The 19,838-nt window shown below is 47.5% G+C and overlaps 1 protein-coding gene across 1 annotated transcript in view; it reads left to right on the top strand.

Moving 5' to 3' along the window:
- Positions 1 to 653: 653 nt before the first annotated feature.
- Positions 654 to 19,838, top strand: part of TOGARAM1 (TOG array regulator of axonemal microtubules 1) — an 871,068-nt gene continuing 851,883 nt past the window's right edge. Inside the window, exon 1 of the mRNA XM_086937344.1 lies at positions 654 to 3,110. Coding sequence (XP_086793470.1) covers positions 855 to 3,110 — 2,256 coding nt within the window. The 5' untranslated portion in view covers positions 654 to 854. The remainder of the gene's footprint in view (positions 3,111 to 19,838) is intronic.

The raw sequence follows: 19,838 nt of genomic DNA on the forward strand, positions 1-19,838 counted from the left end.
TTGTAACTTATCCTTTGGTTCCTCCCACTCCTTTCTGTCCCCCCCCCCCCCCCCCCCCCTCGCCTCCCTCCCACTTGGTATGGCCCGTGCTGTCATCTGAAGGCAGCAGTAGAATGTTGGTTGTTATGATCCCTTCAAGCTGGGAGCACCTATGATAAATTGAACTGAATAAATGTTCTTGAATTTTACCACGTGTGGATCTTCATTACTACAAGGTCCTTTATATGTGATCATGAAAATTAGGGAAATTGAAAGAGAACAATTGCCCAGGGTCGCACAATTGGGTCTGGCGGAGAAGCTAGGTTGTATCCCGTTTTCTAGTTTTTATCCCGTTTTCTAGTTTTAAATTGCGCAATTCAGTTCAGCCAGTAGATATACATGCTTCGCTTCTCCTACACCAACTTTACAACACTCCATTCCCTCCCTCGCTAGCATCACTACGGCCTTCAGACACCAAAGACCAAACTTTGCGGCCCCCCTGGGAAAATGTTTGATAGTACCCATGCTCTAACACGAAGTTCATCACCGACGTTGTCCTTCTTTTATTTCTTGTCAATGTGCTGCTTCGCTCCCCGGCTGAATGTACCGCCCACTAGGCGTCACCATGGAAGCGTTTAGTTTGTGCACGTGACCTCCGTGCCTTTACGTCCTCTCAAGCACTATGGGGCGAGGTGGTCGCTGTAGGCTATGACGTCGATTCCCGGGTTACTATGACGTAGAAGCTGCTTGGTCGCGGGTCTAACCCATACTGATGGGATTGGAGGAGCAAGGGGCTACGGCGGTTACGTCAGAGCCGGGCGATGAGTGTCCGTAGACGGCTCCCGCTTCCACGTAGTGCTGCCTGAGACCTGTTCATGGCAGCGGCCGGCAGCGCCGTGGTGGTGACGCCGGTGCCCGAGTCCTTCCACCGCAGGCAGCTCAGTGGCTATGAGGAGCGAGGCGCCGGCCGCGGCCAGATGTTGATGTGTGATGAACGCACCAGCCCGAGCCCTCGGATACCTCGGCAGCTGAGCCTTCCCAGTCCCCTGATCCCGGGCCACCCCCGGATCCCTCATCAGCGTCGTCTCACCAGCCCCCCGTCCCACCCACCTCTGCCTGAACCACGTAGCCTCCACGCTTCCCTGGTCCCCGAGAGAAACAGCCCACAGCCCGCGTCCTCCAGCCGCACCCGCACAGCGCAGCTCATGGAGGAGGATGAGGTGATCCTGCGCCGCCTGTGCAGCCCCCGGGAGTGCGGGTCGCCTTTGCGAGCTCTGCTCTCCCGCACGGCCCAGCGCGGGGGCCGGTTGGACTTTTCGCAGCGCGCGGGCCTGTTTTCGACACTGCCGCGGGTTCTCCGAGACTGCGGGCCAGAGCACAGGCTGCTGTGTGTGCAGTTGCTGGGTGCCCTGTGTGAGGGGGGCGAGTCCGACCTCGAACCCCTGCGTCTTGCTGTTCTGCCCGAGCTTCTGCGGGCTCTGCCAGAGGAGAACGAGGCGCTGCAGCGGGAGTTGGTGCACGCGCTGCAAGTGTGCCTTAAACACAGCCTGCGACCACAGGACTTACTACGAGCACTGGTGGAGCACGGTCTGGAAAGCCCCGAGCCCAGTGTCCGCACCTCAGTTGCCCTGCACCTTCCGAGCCTTCTCACCCCGGACCTGGTTGGTCTGGACCTTGGAGAGGTGACCCTCTGCTTGGCCAAGAGGATGAGCTGTGCCCCCGACGGGGAGCCCACGGGCTTGGCCCTAGACACCCTTAGGCACATAAAGCGGCACGTTGGCCCAGATGTCTTCCAGAGTTATATCCAGCGCCTCCCGCCCAATGCCAGAAGGAAATGCAGCAGCCTGGCCGAACCGGAGACTGACACGAGAGGCGCCCAGAGACTGGGGTCAGCGGCGAGAGACGGCTTCACCTCCAAGGACAAGAGCAGTCTGCGAGAGACGGCTCTAGAAATTACCAACAGGCCTTCCGTCCAGGGAAGGCGGGGACCCCCAAGTAGCAGCCCGCAGGACCAGAGCAGCGCGAGAGAAAAGAACAAGCATTCTATTCAGGGGGGCGAGTGGCCCCAAAGCAGAGCTTGCCTTCTTTCCGAGGAACACAGTTGCCTTAAATTTGGACTCATTCCACCGGACCTATACCACGCTCTCCTGGACCCTGAGGATTACAAAGGACGCACACGTGCAATGGAGGAGCTGAAAGCCAAGGCACAGGACTTCTCGCCCGCCCTGGCTCCATCTTCCAGTGTCCTCGGTCTCCTCAGCTTCTTGTGTAACCTGATGGATGACTCTAACTTCACAGTCCTGCACTGTGCACTGGAAGTGCTCAACCTGCTGGTGCTCAACCTTGGTCAAAGCACAGGACAGTACCTGCGGCCCGTCATCTCCGCCACGGTCAAAGTCTTGGGGGACAACAAGGCAGTCATCAGGCAGGAGTACATGAAGACCTACATGAAGCTAATGAAAGTCGTAGGACCACAGGAGGTGCTCTGCCTATTGCTGGAGCATGTGAAGCACAAGCAATCCCGAGTCAGGGAGGAGGTTGTGAACATCACAATTGCAGCTCTGCTCACCTACCCAAGTGAAGATTTCAACCTGCCTCAGCTCTCCAGGGACATAGCCCCCTGTCTTGTGGATATTAAACGAAAGGTACGCCATGCAGCGCTGGAGGCATTTGCTGTGCTGGCCTCGTCCATGGGTTCAGATAAAGCCAGCCTCTTCAAGGCCGTGGATATTGTGGAACTTAATGAGGAAGGGGATGGGGTGATGCATGCAGTCCAGGCAAGGCTAGCCAGAAAGACCCTTCCCAAACTTGATGCACAAGGTCTAGTAGACTATGCCACCCCTCTACCCACCTCTGCTCATGGAAGAGGTGCTCACATTCTTCCAGGAGCGGACTCAGACTGGCTTCTGTCAGGATGTAGGACTCAGAGTGCTCACACTCCCAGCGGTGACAGTGCCCTCCGGCGCCACGGATCCTACAATGACCTACTGCTGCTGCCTGATCCCACCGTTGGTGCAAGGAGGGTGTTAAGCGCAGGTAAAGGGAAAAACAAACTGCCTTGGGAGAATGATTACGCTCCAGTAGTGGGAGTTCAAGCGAAGGATTCCCTATATGCCAAGGAGCTCCAACAGGTAACTGTGATTTCTTTCATTATTTAGTTTTAATGTATTGTATATTCGATGTTTCAAATATTGAGCCTTCTTTCTGATCTAGAAGCTGCCAACGGAGAGGCCTGTTTATCTGTGATCACCAACTCTTCATATTTTAACATTAGAAATGCCAAAACAAATTGCAGTGCCTCTTTGTCGTAAACCCAGGGCAGTGCTACCACTCTTGCTGTTAAAGATTCTGCATGTCTGGGCTGGCTACATTCTAGCTCTGATCGTTTTACGTGTGACTGGTGGCAAAGCAGCTAAATTGTGCATACACAATCTACAGCAGGTGACCCACACTGCTCCTTCTCACAGACGAAAAATAAAATAACCATATTGATTAACATGCATCTATTTACATTTTATAGCAAATGTTTTAAATGCGAAAATAGCATACTGAAAACCTCTGTACACCTGGGCCCACATCCGTGTTTGCCTGCATAGAAACCACACTACTGTGTTGAGTTAATTAGCACGGTGCGCCGGGAAACAAGATAACCGGGTGTCACACTTCAGCTGCTGCCTCTTTTGAATAGACTGTTTGCATGATTTATGTCAACATTTATCGCAGTTAGCTTTTGCATAGAAGCGAAGTGACGTTTGGAGATTTGTGTTAGATATGTGCCGTATTTACATCAGTTGAATGTTTTCTGTTCCTTTCTATCACAGTGTTTGGCACGTTGTGCCTCTATATTTCAGTTTGGTGCCATGTGAATGGGACTCTGGACAGGAGCGGTCACACGAATTTTCAGTTAATTACAATGTTGTTTAGCTTTGGCCGTGACCGAACACACCCATCCGACTGTCTGTTGATGCTTTTAAACACCAGGCTAGCAGATGGTGACATATGGCATTATTGTCTTTTTACGTAAGTGTAATTGTTCTGAAAGGGAGATGATTTATTTAATGACACTACATTGATCCCTAGTACCTTATTCAAGCATGCACACTTGACCTTTGTGAAGAGATTTTACTGTAAAAACTGCTTCAGCCACACCCATACATCTTGGTCTGCTTGGCAAAGATATTTTCCTAAATCCTATAATGACATTATGGATTTTGGGCTAGCCAACTTTGCCAAAGGGTTAGCACATTGTATAAACATTTCAGGTGTTGTGTATTTATAAATTGCACTATCACTCGCAAGGTTGTTGTCTTGGCACTGAGCAGTTGTATGTGCCTATCCCTGCCTAGGGTAGGTTGATTCATTGAAAAGTCAGGTCTTCAGCTTCTTACGGAATTCCAAGAAATAAGGAGGAGGTGGCTCTGATGTGACGTGGAAGGCCGTTCCACGCTTTAGGAGTGACATAAGAGAACACCTGCACTCCTGATCTGGTTCTTTGCATGTGTTGGTTGTGTTCCCTCTGGTGTCCTGAGGAGTGAATGTGTGTGGGTGGTTGGTCAAAGAAGATGCAAGTGTTCAGATAGGTGGGACCCAAGTTGATTAGTGTCTTGAATCCATGTTTGAGGTGTGTGAAATGAGCACATTTGTGTTATGGAAGCTGGTGGAGGTCCATGAGGTGTGGTGGGATGTGAGTTTTGTCTTGAAGGTTGGCGATGAATGTGGCTGCAGAGTTCTGGATGGTTTTTAGTCTTCTGGTGAGTTGCTTGGTGATCCTGATGAAGAGGGTGTTCATATAGTGAACTTACTAGTGACTAGTGCGTAAGTGTCTGTTTTTGTGGTATTGCTTGGGTGCCATCTGAAGCTCTTTCTTAAAATCTTCAGGGTGGGGAAACAAGATGCATGATGGTGTTGACTTGTGTAGTCATGTCCAGTTTGCATTCGATGATGATGATTCAGAGATTCCTTGTGTAGGTGAGGGTCGGGGTTTGGCTAGCCACTAATTTGAAATCTCGTACTGAGGTGTTCTTTCTGAGGATCGCTTCTTCTGTCTTGTTGGTGTTGAGCTTGACAGTTGGCTTACATCCAGTTAGTGACTTTAGTCATTCAGGTGGTGAACCTGTTTCTTGTGTTGGGTGCCTTATCTGAGAGGGAGAGTATGAGTTGCATGTAGTCAGCGAGGGCAGGATGTTAGCCTGCGCATAGATGATGTTGGCCAGATGGATATTGTATGCCTTGAAGAGTGTGGCTGAGCGATAAACCTTGAGGCACTCTGCAGTGATTTTGTGGGCTTTCAAGCAGTAAGGTGTCAATCTGACCTATTGAGTTCCAGCCATTAAAAAGCAGCAGATCCAGTGGAGAGCGAGTCCTTGGATGCCAATCTCATGCAGGCTTCTCAGACCTCAAACTGTATAAAATGTCACCAAACTTGCAGGTCTAGTGATCTCTGAATAATCTTATTCAACCTAACTGTAATGGGCTGGACCCATACACTGGTCTCAACTGTGTGACCATAGGCAAATATTTTATTTCACTGAGCTGCCTTTTTAGGTCTCTGCTAGAAACGCGCGAAGCACGTTCTCGCCAGAGAACTATAGTCTGCGTCTCAGCAGTCTGAGAACAACGAAGGGAGACAAGACCTGGCCGCGCGCAGCGTTTCCCCATAGAATAACGTTGTGCGCGCAGCCAGGTCTTGTCTCCACAGCATGGCATGCCAGACCGGATCACGGCGCTGATAAACAGCCATGGTTTTTTTTTCCGTCCCATGTCTGAGCTTGGAATGCGGCTGGATTCAAATTACAAAGCATACTGGCAAGACTCGTAGCAAAAATGCAGAGACATAAAGCTGTTAATAATTAATTTTGCTACTTTGCGAACTGCGTATTTTATATTTACATTATACCACGCGCTTTTGCAAATATGAGACCTGACCGAAAATGGAAGAAGCATGCACGTACAGTCAGGAAGCATGTTTTATATTTTATTTATTGTTATTTAATTTGACTCCTTTAATGTTATTTACTTTCACTACTTAGTAAACAGCGCATTTCAGAATTGCATTAGGTCGCATGCTTATTAATGTTATTGTATGTCACTTGTTGTCAAAAAGCGCATTTCAGATTTACATTAGGCAGCGTGCTTAATAATGTTATTGTTTGTATGTCACTAGTAGGGAACAAGTGCATTTCTTCACACATTATAGTCTGCTCCACCCTCGCTTCTGTGGCCTCTCCCCAGCCCTCTCCTTCCATATCCCTCCAAGGTACTCTAGATATGGTCCGACTTTTTGACGTAAACTTCTCTGTAATAAAAACTTGGCAACTTGTGACCAATAAACACAGACCTGCCGCCTGGGTCTGTACAGCCATTGTGTGTCGTGTATATGGTATGCAATGCTGCTTTCGCAACAGCCTTTTGTGATTTAACCCCCTGCTGCCCTGTGGCCAAGAGCCCCACCCTGCCGCTTCATACTGCCCCCCTGCCTTCATACTGCCCCCCTGCCTTCATGCAGTGTCCCTGCCTCCTATACTGCACGGCGGTGACACAGCACTGGGGGTACGTTGCACGCCGGTGACACATTCCGGGTTTCCTTTGGACTGACACTGGTCGCTGATGACAGACGCTGGGTGGCATTGCATGGGGGCATACTGCATGGCTGTTACACTGCACAGGTGTGACACTCCTGCCCTGCCTCTTACTCAGTGCGTTTCGTTTCCTGGCACTGCACAGTGGTGACACTGCACACCAATTACTCTGTACAGTGGTGAGAGAACTTTTGATGACATTGCACGGGCGTAACTGCATGACGACGACTTCACTGGGGTGACGCAGCGTGGAAGGTAGACTGCACAGGTGTGACAGTCCCTGGTGGTACACTGCACAGCTTTGACAGCACAGCGGTGTCTCACTGCACAGCATTGACAGACAACGGGTGACATTGTGCTTGAGTGACACTGCACAAATGTTTCAGAAAAGGGGGTGGTGATGAACAGAGTGTCTGAATTAAGCAGACCACTCTTACCCAGTCCAAAGATCAGGGCTTGATCCATCACCGTTTTTTAGCTCACTGCACCATCCCAGCTCAGAACCTGGCTACATGCAAATTAGTCTGTTCCTGTCCCAGTGCATGATGGGAACAGGGCAAACCAAACTACCAAGCCAATTCTTATACTGGGAAGGAAACAAGCTACCGGGGACCGGTTTCTGGCATTTCAGCCGTCTTCGGCCCGGCGTGCTTGAATCCTGATGGTGCAATGAGCAAGGGACTCACATGTTATGTTATGTTATGTTATGTTATGTTACAGTGCATTTTTATAGCGCACAGCTACTCTAAAAGAGTGTCCTGGCGCTTTCCACAGGCAACTTACAGTGTCAAATCAACATAACAAATAAGACAGAACCCCAGAGAAAAAAAAAAAAAAAAAAACGAAAAGAAAACCCACCTAAACAGAATGATTAAAAAGCCAAGTCTTCAAATTCTTCCTGAATTGAAGCAGGTTGGGAGTGCTGCGGAGTGCCAATGGAAGCGCATTCCACAGCTGGGAGGCCTTAAGGCTAAAAGAACGCCCCCCCAATACGGGCCTTCCTCACGCGTGGGACCACCGCAGTGAACAGGGATTCTGAACGCAATGAACGAGCTGGGCGATAGAAAGCTATTCTTTTCTTCAGGTATCCTGCGCCTGAGCCAAACAGAGCCTTGTGCACCAGCGTCAAGGATTTAAAGACAATCCGCTTCCGGATAGGAAGCCAGTGGAGCGTCTGCAGCAACACCGAAGCCCGTGCTCGTCTATGCAGACCAAAGATTGCCCGGGCTGCCGAGTTCTGTGCCACCTGCAGACGCTGAACCAAATAATCCGGGAGGCCTAAGAAAAGGGCGTTAGCGTAGTCTAGCCTGGATCCGATGAGCGCCTGCACTGTAATCCGTCTGTGCTCCTCAGACAGAAGGGGTAGAAACTTGCGGAGCATTCTGAGGATGCCGAAACAGGTGCCGGACAGGCCAAGGATGTGCGTTTTCAGAGAGAGTTTATTGTCAAGCTTAACACCCAAGTTCTTGGCAACCAAGGATGATTGTGCCGGAGGACACATGGCGGCCGGCCACCACTGCCGCCACTCGGGATCAAAGGCACAGCCGAAAAACAAAACCTCCGACTTGCTGGAGTTGGCCTTCAGACAGTTTTGCTGAAACCAGCTGAAGACCCTGTCCAGGCAGTCCCGGATTCTCTCCCCGTCAAATGTCTGATCTTTTTCACATGTGAAGAGGAGTTGTGTGTCATCGGCATAGGACACGATCTGGGCTCCGTAAGCCTCCACCTCGGCCGCCAGAGGGGACATAAAGATGTTAAATAATGTCGGGCTCAAGACCGAGCCCTGTGGAACCCCAACACCCAATGGCGGCATCTCGGCGGAGCTCTGGGAAACCCAGACCGTCTGGCGGCGGCCCTCCAGGAAAGATGTAAACCATCTGAGCACCGTCCCCCTTAGGCCGATGTCATGGAGCCTGGCAAGCAGCGCCTTATGGGGAACGGTGTCGAAGGCCGCCGACAGGTCCAACATGACTAGCATGGCCTTGCCACCCCCATCCAAGGTCTCTCTGATGATCTCAGAGACCTCCACCAACGCTGTTTCCGTGCTAAAGTTCGGACGGAAACCGGATTGGGATGGATGGAGCAGATTGTTAGCCTCCAGGAAGTTCGACAGGACGCCATGAACATGTTTTTCGGTGATCTTGGCCAAAACCGGGAGAAGAGAGATTGGCCTGTAATTGGCCAGGGCCTCGGCATCAAGACCATCTGAGTATACCCTTCCACGCTTATGGTGGACAAAATGATTCAGAAAAGGGGGTGGTGATGAACAGAGTGTCTGAATTAAGCAGACCACTCTTACCCAGTCCAAAGATCAGGGCTTGATCCATCACCGTTTTTTAGGTCACTGCACCATCCCAGCTCAGAACCTGGCTACATGCAAATTAGTCTGTTCCTGTCCCAGTGCATGATTGGAACAGGGCAAACCAAACTACCAAGCCAATTCTTATACTGGGAAGGAAACAAGCTACCGGGGACCGGTTTCTGGCATTTCAGCCGTCTTCGGCCCGGCTTGCTTGAATCCTCATGGTGCAATGAGCAAGGGACTCACATCTGAGTATACCCTTCCACGCTTATGGTGGACAAAATGATTCAGAAAAGGGGGTGGTGATGAACAGAGTGTCTGAATTAAGCAGACCACTCTTACCCAGTCCAAAGATCAGGGCTTGTTTCCATCCCAGTAAAAGAATTGGCTTGGTAGTTTGGTCTGCCCTGTTCCCATGATGCACTGGGCCAGGGACAGACTAATTTGCATGTAGCCAGGTTCTGAGCTGGGATGGTGCAGTGAGCTAAAAAAACGGTGATGGATCAAGCCCTGATCTGTTGACTGGGTACGAGTGTTCTGCTTAATTCAGATACTCTGTCCATCACCACCCCTTTTTCTGAATCGTTTTGTCCACCATAAGCGTGGAAGGGTATGCTCAGACATGAGTCCCTTGCTCATTGCACCATCAGGATTCAAGCAAGCCGGGCCGAAGACGGCTTTAATGCCAGAAACCGGTCCCCGGAAGCTTGTTTCCTTCCCAGTAAAAGAATTGGCTTGGTAGTTTGGTCTGCCCTGTTCCCATGATGCACTGGGCCAGGGACAGACTAATTTGCATGTGGCCAGGTTCTGAGCTGGGATAGTGCAGTGAGCTAAAAAACGGTGATGGATAAAGCCCTGATCTGTTGACTGGGTACGAGTGTTCTGCTTAATTCAGATACTCTGTCCATCACCACCCCTTTTTCTGAATCGTTTTGTCCACCATAAGCGTGGAAGGGTATGCTCAGACATGAGTACCTTGCTCATTGCACCATCAGGATTCAAGCAAGCCGGGCCAAATACGGCTGTAATGCCAGAAACCGGTCCCCGGAAGCTTGTTTCCTTCCCAGTAAAATATTTGGCTTGGTAGTTTGGTCTGCCCTGTTCCCATGATGCACTGGGCCAGGGACAGACTAATTTGCATGTAGCCAGGTTCTGAGCTGGGATGGTGCAGTGAGCTAAAAACGGTGATGGATCAAGCTCTGATCTGTTGACTGGGTACGAGTGTTCTGCTTAATTCAGACACTCTGTCCATCACCACCCCTTTTTCTGAACTGCACAAATGTGACACTGTGCACTGTCCTGCCCCCACCCTACCTCTAATCCGCTTCCTGACACTGCACGGTACTGACGCTGCGGGGGTGAGACTGCACACTGGTGACAGCATAGTAAACGACAATGCCTGGGGATATGTAACACAGCACAGCGTTGGCACTGTACTGGCGTGACGGGACTAGGGGAACACAGTACAGCGGTGGCAGTAGGGGGCGCCGTACTGCGGGGACAGAGCCCCCTGCTAATGGAGCGGGCCCTGACACTGTACGGAGTCACACGCCCCATGCTTCTCTTACTGCACGGGTGTGACACGTTTGACTTTGGCACTTCACAGGGGCTACACAGCACGCTCTGTGGGCCGTAGTATCTCACTGCCGTCCTAGGATTTCCAAGGTGCGTGTACTGAGTCTTCCTAGCAAAAACCCCTGAGACTGAAAGTCACTGCAGAGTGTCACAGCGCGTTTTGGCCACGCGCCTTAATATGGAGCACTCAATGTTCGTTCCATTTCTCACTGTTCAAGAGGCGCCGAATGATTCTCTTGTACGAACTATCCCCAGAGCAGGCTGGGCCGTGAACGCATCCTTCTCAACGCAGTGCTTTGATATCAATTATCTGACAGCCACGCGGACGGGGCAGCTGGCGAGCTTCTGATAATGGCTGAGCTCCAGCTGGGGGCTTTGGGGAGTTGTTCACATTCAAATGTTCATGCGGGGATGAGATTGTGTTCTTGTGATTGAAAGGTCTTCCTCGAAGTGCACTTCACATAGCATGGAAAGTTTGCCTGTGCAGACACGGGCGCTGGTTCTGTGGGATATGTTCTTCTATGGAAGGTCTTCATGCAGTGATTATTCCCAATCCTATGCAGACATGCACACTAGGTGTGTGGGATATGTTCTATGGAAAGTGGTCACGAGAGGGGAGGGGTATTCCTATACAATACAAAAAGATGATGGACGGAATGCTGAACATTGTCAAACATGCACCCTCAGTACGGAGAGCCGGGCCGATTCATCCTTTTTTTGCTCCCCATGCCATTCCAGTTCAAACACAGTTATATGCAAATCAGTCTTGAACCTTCGCCTCATGGGAGTAGTCCAGTCCGAACTGCCAAGCCAGGACTTCCCTGAACTCGAAACCAGCATCCTGGGACCAGTTTCGGGGGTAATAGCAGATTAGCCACTACCCACCACCACCCATCCACGGCAAAACATAACTGTGTTCACCACCAGCACAGAAACACAGGCAAAGGTCTGCTCCTGACCACCAACAGTGAACAACGGGATAGTAAATTGTGCTCATTGCTTCAATACCCACGGAATTCATGTCTGAACTCCCCACCAACACACACGCGGGCAAGATTACCTGTGCCCACCAGTAAATCACACAACCAGGAATAAAAACGTGTTCTCACCAAACATACACAGGGGGCAGGCAATCCGTGCTCACCTCAAAGATACACTCAGAACTAGTATATCGTAACGAATAACACACAACCACGGGGTAACACTTCCTCCTGGCAATTACATTTACAATGAAATGTATAGCGGTTTTTCTGATAGGGTTATTTTATCTCCTGCATAAAACTATTTTGCACTCCCACTTGAGCCAGAGGGTGCTGCCTTCCAGACGACTGTTGTGAATAGGACTCTCGTCATATATACTTTCTGCCGCCTGTATTTTAAGATTTGTGCATTCAGAGTAGGGAGGAGATTTGCTGATTCCAAAGCCCGCTTCGCTCAACAGCGCAAATTCGTCTGGAGTAAATTAAACTCATCTACATATACGGAAGGTCCATTTGTGATTATACCTAACGCTGTTAAATGTATACGCAGATGTAAATGTGAAAGTGCGTGAATAGCGGTATTTTGAAGACAAAATGAGTAAGAAACTCAAAGAATTTGTACACAAAAAATGACATTCAGTTTGGCTAACTCTGTACATGCAGCTTAATCTCTATATCGGGGTGTGAGTAGGAAAAAAACGACGCAGACAGATACATCGCTAGAAAGTTTTTTATGATTTCTAATTTATATTAATTGTAATGTCCAACTAGTGTAATTTCTATTATTATTTTGGTGCTTTGTTGGTTTCTGTTGAAGTCTAAAGTAACAAAAGAATGGAATTGTGTAAGTTTTACTAAATTTGGTGATTTTATGCATTGCCAAGTTTTATAAGTGTTAAAAACACCAGTGGTTAAAAGTAGGTGGCCTGAGAACACCTGCTTTGTAAATGTCACAAGTACTCCAAGATATCACTAGTGAACAATAAGATACACATAATGTGCTGCATTTTTATCCTATGGCATAGTTTAGAAATGCTTGTTCTGTCGGGTGTCACGGTGAGCACTAGTGCAAATGAGGAAGGTGACCCCTCCAACCACCTGTTTGTGTAGTGAAAGGGGTGGTGCAGATGGCCCCGAAAGTCCCCGGTGTGACTGCACCTGCCGCACCACTGACACCCACGCTTCCGAGGACCTCCTATGCGGCACTACAGCACAGCACAGATCTGCAGGACACCTTCCCATTCATATGTATGGCTACGGGGGGCAGGGGGGCGCGTATAGGGCATGGTGTCGTATGGGTATTGGCCAGCCGGTTTGACATTCGGGGCATATACAGACCAGATGAGTGTGCGGTCCCTTAGACAGGAGCTTGCTGCAGTCGTGACAGAAGCCAGACAACTGCTCACATCCTCCGCAGGTATCAGAGCGCTTTAAATCAGCATGCTTATAACAAGCAAGACTAGCACTCTATATTACTGCCAACTTAGCTTAGCATAAGCATCAGCTAACGACTAACAAACAGACTGATTTGCATATGGCCATGTCTAAACTGGGGTGGCTTGGTGAGCAAAATAACGATGGATTAAACCCAGATCTGTGACTGGGGGTGAATGTTTTGCCATTGTGCAACATTCTGTACATCATCTTGTGTGTTTTGAGGGACACCCTTCTGGGCATTCCCTTGGCCACTTAGTGCAAACATAGCAAACACAAAAGATGATGGATGTAATGCTAAACTTTTTTGACCTCTCACCCCAGTCAAGAAATCTGGGTTGAATCCATAGTTCATTTGGGTATGGGCTGGTGCCGATGAGCTACCTGCATTATGGACCTATTAATGAGTCACTGTGAGACAGCGGTTAAGGTCTACATTATTACTAAAATTTAGGTGTTCAAATCATGGGTTTCAGTGATTATGGTTTTCTGAATTAACATTACTCCGGTTACTTCCATAGGGTTGTGCTGATCACTGCGCGGTCTCGCGCTTCCCCGCCAAAGGCTTTCCCCTAGTAGCCGAGTGCGGTTATCGAGTCTTAACGCTCCGGTGTGCGTATCCCAAATTGTGCTACAGTTGGGCGGTTTTGGACTACGCACGTCGCTCGCGTCCCCTGCTTGCTTCAAGGTTCATAATACCTTGTGCTTCACATGGAGCAGTTTTTTCCTGGTACGCCTTCCCGGCTGTAACAATAGGCTGGCCTCTAGGAGTGCGCGCACGCTCCTAGTATTTCAGTATGACTCTGATGCCCTTGAGGCTGGAATAATTTGACTACAGCTTTGCTGAGGAGCTCCCCCTCTAATCCTCCATTACGCTGTGCTTTGCACTACAATATTGAATACGGACACCCTTTGGCAATGCATGGATGGGATAGATAAGGAGGATGTGGTCTATTCGAAAGGAGCGATCCAGTCTCCTAACATAACTCTGTTGACGCTCTGGTTCTTCAGGTCCTTGAGTAGGTCAACTGGGCCCCAGATATGACAGTCCCTAGCTCCGGATGCCAACACTTGATTGATGCCCATCATCATTCTTAAATCACAAATCCCTGGGCATGATTTTTCTCCCTACCTCACTCAACACTACGGATATTGGGGCATCCACACGCGTGTTCGACGGGGCTTAGACAAGGGCACACTAGTTTACAGTTAGGCGCTGCGGTTAGATACCCTGGTTACGGTGGAGGAGTCGTCCGCCGTGGACGTCGATCTCCTTCTTGTCTTGCTAGTGGTGAAAAATCACAGAAAGGGTTTACTCAGACCTGGCAAGGATGCCAGGACTGACTCCTACTCATAGCCAGACACAAACAGCGATAGGCGTTTGTATGACACCGTCTGCGCCATCTCTTCCAAGAGACTCAACTCTTTTCCTAAAGATGGACAACTTTGACGTCCGGAATGCACTGGCCCTGGGCGACAGAGTCCCTATGCGACAGCTTCGTCACTGGTCACATCTATAATATCTAGACGTCTTTAGTGTTTGGTCACACCCTCTGGGATTAGGAGGGTCTTTCATAATGCCGGTCCTTTACGGACCGTTTAGGGATTGCTACTGGTTTATCACTTACTTTACCTCATATTCCAAATATTTTTTAACATGTAGCATTCCGGAGGGCGTCTAGTTGTCGCCAGTTTTTCCTTAGTCATTAGCGACTGTTCTGATGACGGAGCAGATGGTTGATCTTTTTCTTCCTGGCTCCCTTCAGTTCTCTAGTGCTCACTAGATTACTCAATAGGTGATTGCTACCTCAAGGGAACAGGGCATCCTCCCAATCGTGTTTGGCGGGATATATATATATATATATAAATATTCTCCATTCGCTTCGCTCGGCGCTGCTTCATCCCAGTCATTCGGCTTGGACTGGTTTCAGAACTAACAAATCGCACCCGAATTCTTGTGCCAAACAGTGTTTTATTCCATCAAGTTACAGAATAACACCCAAGCAAATCCGCATGACGCGTTTCGCCTCTAGCCAGAGGCTTGATCACATGATACGTTGCTGAAAGAGATGAGGGTACTTATGGAGAGGTGTGGCTCACTGGTTAGAGGCGGCAGACCTGAAAGCAGAGAACGGCCCGGGACCAGGGTTCAATTCCCGACGCGGCAGGGTCTTGGAACAGGGGTCAACGGACACGATAATTCTCGCCTCAGTGCCACTCTAACCAGGGAACACACTCGGTAACTCTGGGCATTAAGCTTGCCTCATCTCTACAACGGCCCCCCACAGACGCCGGGGATGCCTGGTTTCACCCTGGAGATACCCAGAAAGGGACCATCTCACAGGGAAAACCAGGACGTGTTCCCCAGCGGTCTACAGCGCCAGGACACTCAGGTAGAGTAACAGTGCGCTTTACAAGAATCCCACATTACATTACATGGAGCTCACAGACTACAAAGGGGTGGCGCCAAATGTTGCTGGCCTTCCCCAATTAATTCTATAGTGTTCAAAACTGTTCACATTAATGAGAAGGTGTCTGTTTGTATTAAATGATTGGCGCAGTGCCCAATTAACTTCACAACATGATCAACCGCTGACTGTGCAATATAAGTGCTGTGCAAATATATGCAATAATAAGTTAACATCCTATATATAATAAAAGATACTGCATATAAGAAAAAACTCAGGAATAGAGGGGAAATGCATATAGAAAAATATTTATTCATTTTGTTATACATTTCATTATATATACATTATTTATAATAAAAGACAGTGTCTACTTTTAAGAATAAATAACCCTCAATTTCAGATGATAATCTAGCAGCAAATATAATGTGCAAACTTCAGCAATATAAATGATTTCTATCAAGAACAAAACTTGATATAAATTATACTTTTTTCATATAAAAACAGCCATCCTAGAGACATGTTGATGTATATTTGATAGACACCATTCCTTACTAAAGAAAACAAAAAGATTGTATAAAACAATCTTAATCATCTAAGCTCCAAATACCAATACTCCTCATGAACCCCAAACATAAGTGCATGAAAGTGCAATATTTAACTTAATAATTCTAATTCTCGTTTATTTAAAAAAACATTTCTTATCTTCCAAAGGTGTGGGAGGAGGTTATTGATCATTGTTGATCGTTTTTGATTTTGCAGATTAACACACCATCTTAGATGTAAAAGTTGCTAATCATACATTGTTAGACATTATAATGGGTATAAAAATGGGGGTGATGCTAGTCAAAAAAGTGTGGTCTAAATTCGCTATTTATATATCACATCAGGTATATCCATCAACTAAAGAACTAGAGACATGTATATAAGTCTTCACTCGCATTAAGACCTCGTGGGGCCTTACTGTCCAGTTCAATTATATACCTGGTTTCCAACAGTCGAAGCTTTGCATCTCTATCACCCCCTCTCTTTAGTGGCATTACACAATCAATAGCAAAGAACTGCACGCCTGATGAATCACTTTTGTGCAGACTCTCGAAGTGACGGGCCACCAGATAAGACTGATCTTTGCCCACAATCGCCCTAATGTGCTGCAGTACCCTTTTGTGCACCGGCAATCGAGTGCTGCCCACATATCGTAACTCACACGGGCACTGCAGCACATAGACTGTAAAGTCAGTCCTGCATGACATGCGTTTCTTAATCAGTATGGGTTTACTGTTGAAAGGCACCGTATATTGGGTTTTATTACACCCATTTTTACAGGCTTTACATACAGCGCACTTTTTAAACCCACCGCCGAGGGCGCCCCAGGTGTCAGAAATAGGGTTCTCAAGAAAATTACTGACTAATCTATCTGACATGGATATAGACTTTCTGAATGTGATATTCGGTTTGTTCACCACAAATTCACCAATAACAGGATCCCCTGTTATTAAGTTCCAATTTCTATAGAAGATTCGCCGAATCTCCTTGTGTTGTTTACTGAAAGTTGTAATAACTCTGGGCTTGATGGTTGTTTCTTTGATTAGCGATACACTGGGTTTGTCCTTAACTGCTAATGCTTCTTCTCTTGTGATGGCTAATGATCTGTTGATTTCCCGCTGTATGGTTTTTACAGAGTAGCCTCGGGACAAAAAATGAGCCTTGCTTTCCTCCTGTATTTTATGACACTCAATGTGAGAGCTACATATCCGCCTAATTTGCAACATTTCCCCAAAGGGAATGCTGCTGATTAGGTGGTGGGGATGCTGACTAGAAGCATGCAGTATGGTATTCCCAGCCGTGGGTTTTCTATGCATTTTAGTGGCTAATCCAGTATCTGTAATGTAAACCTCAGTATCAAGAAACACCACTGACTTGTCATCTATATGTGAAGTAAACTGCAAATTTAAGTTGTTTTTGTTCAGTTCCCCCCCACAAAGGATTGAGCTTCCATCATAGACCCTTGCCATATCATGAACAGATCGTCTATGTACCTTAAATATAAGAGTACATGTTCCTGCATCTCTCCTAATAATGTGCCACCCAGGACCTGCTCCTCCCAGTCTCCCATGTGGAGGCATGCTAGACTCGGGGAGAAGCATGACCCCATCGCGACCCCTCTAACCTGCTGGTACATTTGGTTATTAAATAAGAAAAAGTTCTGTTCAAGGCAAATTTGGATCATAGATAGAAGCATCCTATTGTGTGCAGTAAAATTCATTGGTCGCTTATTTAAATAGAATTCTACAGCTCGCATCCCATCAGAGTGTTTGATCGAGGTATACAGAGATGTTACATCGAGTGTTATCAGCAAACAATTTGAGCCCCAGACCACATTGTTCAATTTTCTGATAAAATCAGAAGTGGCTTGCACATATGATTTTAAACATTTCACCCATTCCTGAAGAAAAAAAGTCTATATAGCGTGATCTATTCTCCGTTGAACTATTTATAGCCGTTATAATCGGGCGTTCAGGTGGTGTTATGTCCTTGTGTACCTTCAGCATCAAATAGAACGTTGGAATCACCGGATGGTCTTTTTTTCATAAACTTGTACTCATCATTCGATAACAACTTGGCACTCCTCCATGCCATTAACTTTGAGCTTTGTTCTTGCCAAGAAGTTCTTAGAGCTAACATATTGCTTTTTTTGTAACAAGAGGTGTCATGAACTTGTCTTTCTGCTTCTGCTACGTACATATCTTGTGGCCAAAGGACTATATTGCTGCCTTTATCCGCCTGGCGGACGATCACATTCTTATCTGATTCCAGTTTTTTTTATCAGATTGTGGTAGCATTGATTCTTTTTATTGGCAACCTCATGTTTCTTATTGGTGTTTATGTACAATTGTTTAAGCTCTTTAGTGACTAAATCATGGTGCACATCGATATGGTCTTTTGTTAAAATCGGCTGAAAAGTGGACTTTGGTTTGAAATGGTTGTAACTTACAACATGATCTTCCCTTGATGTAACTAAAGGGAAGTCCCTGGATGTCTCTCCTTCCTGTTGTAAGTCCCAAATTTCCTCAAACACTGGACGATCTCCCGCCTCCAACAAAGAGGGGCTAGTCTGCGCCCCTATTTGTTTTTTCTTTTTAGTTGGAGAAGGAAGAATTTGCTCAATTTCAGCTTTCGTAGGAAACAATAGAAGTCCATTCTAGTATCCGCATAGTTAAAGTTCGACGGCGGACAATAGGATAATCCTAATCCTAGGATCATTTCATCTTCGGGTGATAAGGTAATCTTGGTGAGGTTGATAATTGATTTTATCTATATGTATGTGTATGTTGTCTTAACCCAGACATAGGCTTTAGCCTCTCACCTTTCCAGACGTCAGATTTCTTTTGCAGATAACAATTTGCCCTCGGGGTTACAATATGTAATGGCCTATTCCTGCTATAACTTCCAGGGTTATCTCAGTACTACACAGCTCAGCTAGGTCTTACACGCTCCAAATTAGGGAGCTCCTAAGGAGCCCATTCCGATGTTATGCATGCAGACGGTTCCCCTTCGGGCGGTTGTCTGAGTAGTGGTGCACTTAGCATCGTCTATCAAACAGTTTTTCCTTTCCTCCAGTCATTTCGGGTCTTTCCCACACAGGTCATTGCAGAGTACATCCATAGCAAAAGAGCACAGGGGCTGACGGGTACTTCTGGTATCTCCAGATGGCAATGGGTAGCAGATTCACCCGAAGGACATTCAGTGGTTGCAAGCATTTTCGGGTTCTGGTTCCACAGACCTTTTAGTGGCAGGACTGATTGGTCAGTTGTAGCCGCTTCCGCTGGAGATTGGATCAGTTGGGAAAGGGAGGATACCTCCTCTCACGACTGTTGGTGGATCTGAACTATGTTTCCTCCGTTCCATCCCATTTGCAGAGAAGGGGACGCAAATTTTGCGTCGATTAGCGAAAGTAATCTTTGCAACCCTCACATGGAAGTCTTCATTTAGTTTTTTTTTCCAGTACTATTGAGACAGTGGCGTCCTGCTCAGAGTCCTCCGTGACCCTTTACAATATTCCTGGGCTCTCTTGCAGAAGCACTCATGGTAAATCGGGTCAGTTGTCCTTTGATATAATAAGGAGCTATAGCTCAAAGGTTAGTATGTCTCATTCCTTTCAGGTTCTGGTAAAGAAGACGGAGCAGGGGTACTTCTGGTTTAGAAGACGTAAACTTTCCAGTTTGGATATGGTTCTTCCACATCGGAGGATGATTGTTGGGACTCGTGTTCCTTATTTTGGACTGAAGTTATTAATGGTATTGATCGTTAAGGTTCGAGCAAAGAAAGAGGAGGAGAAACAGGAAACAGTGGCTCTTATAGGGCTATACAGGATGTACTGCATGGACAAGCATCATGGGAAATGTAGTTTTATTTGTATACAAAACGATTTTCATTGGCTGCTGTGAGTAGCAAATAAAAGAAAGAGAAGCATAATCCTCGCCTCCGTGTCCTTAATAGAATTGAAAATCCTTGGCGCGAATGCTAGCTAATTTTTGATTCAGCATGTCTGCGGTGCAAAAACACTCTTGTTTGATTTTACCCC

This window comes from Lissotriton vulgaris, chromosome 9 (assembly GCF_964263255.1).
Source record: "Lissotriton vulgaris chromosome 9, aLisVul1.2, whole genome shotgun sequence".
NCBI lineage: Eukaryota > Metazoa > Chordata > Amphibia > Caudata > Salamandridae > Lissotriton > Lissotriton vulgaris.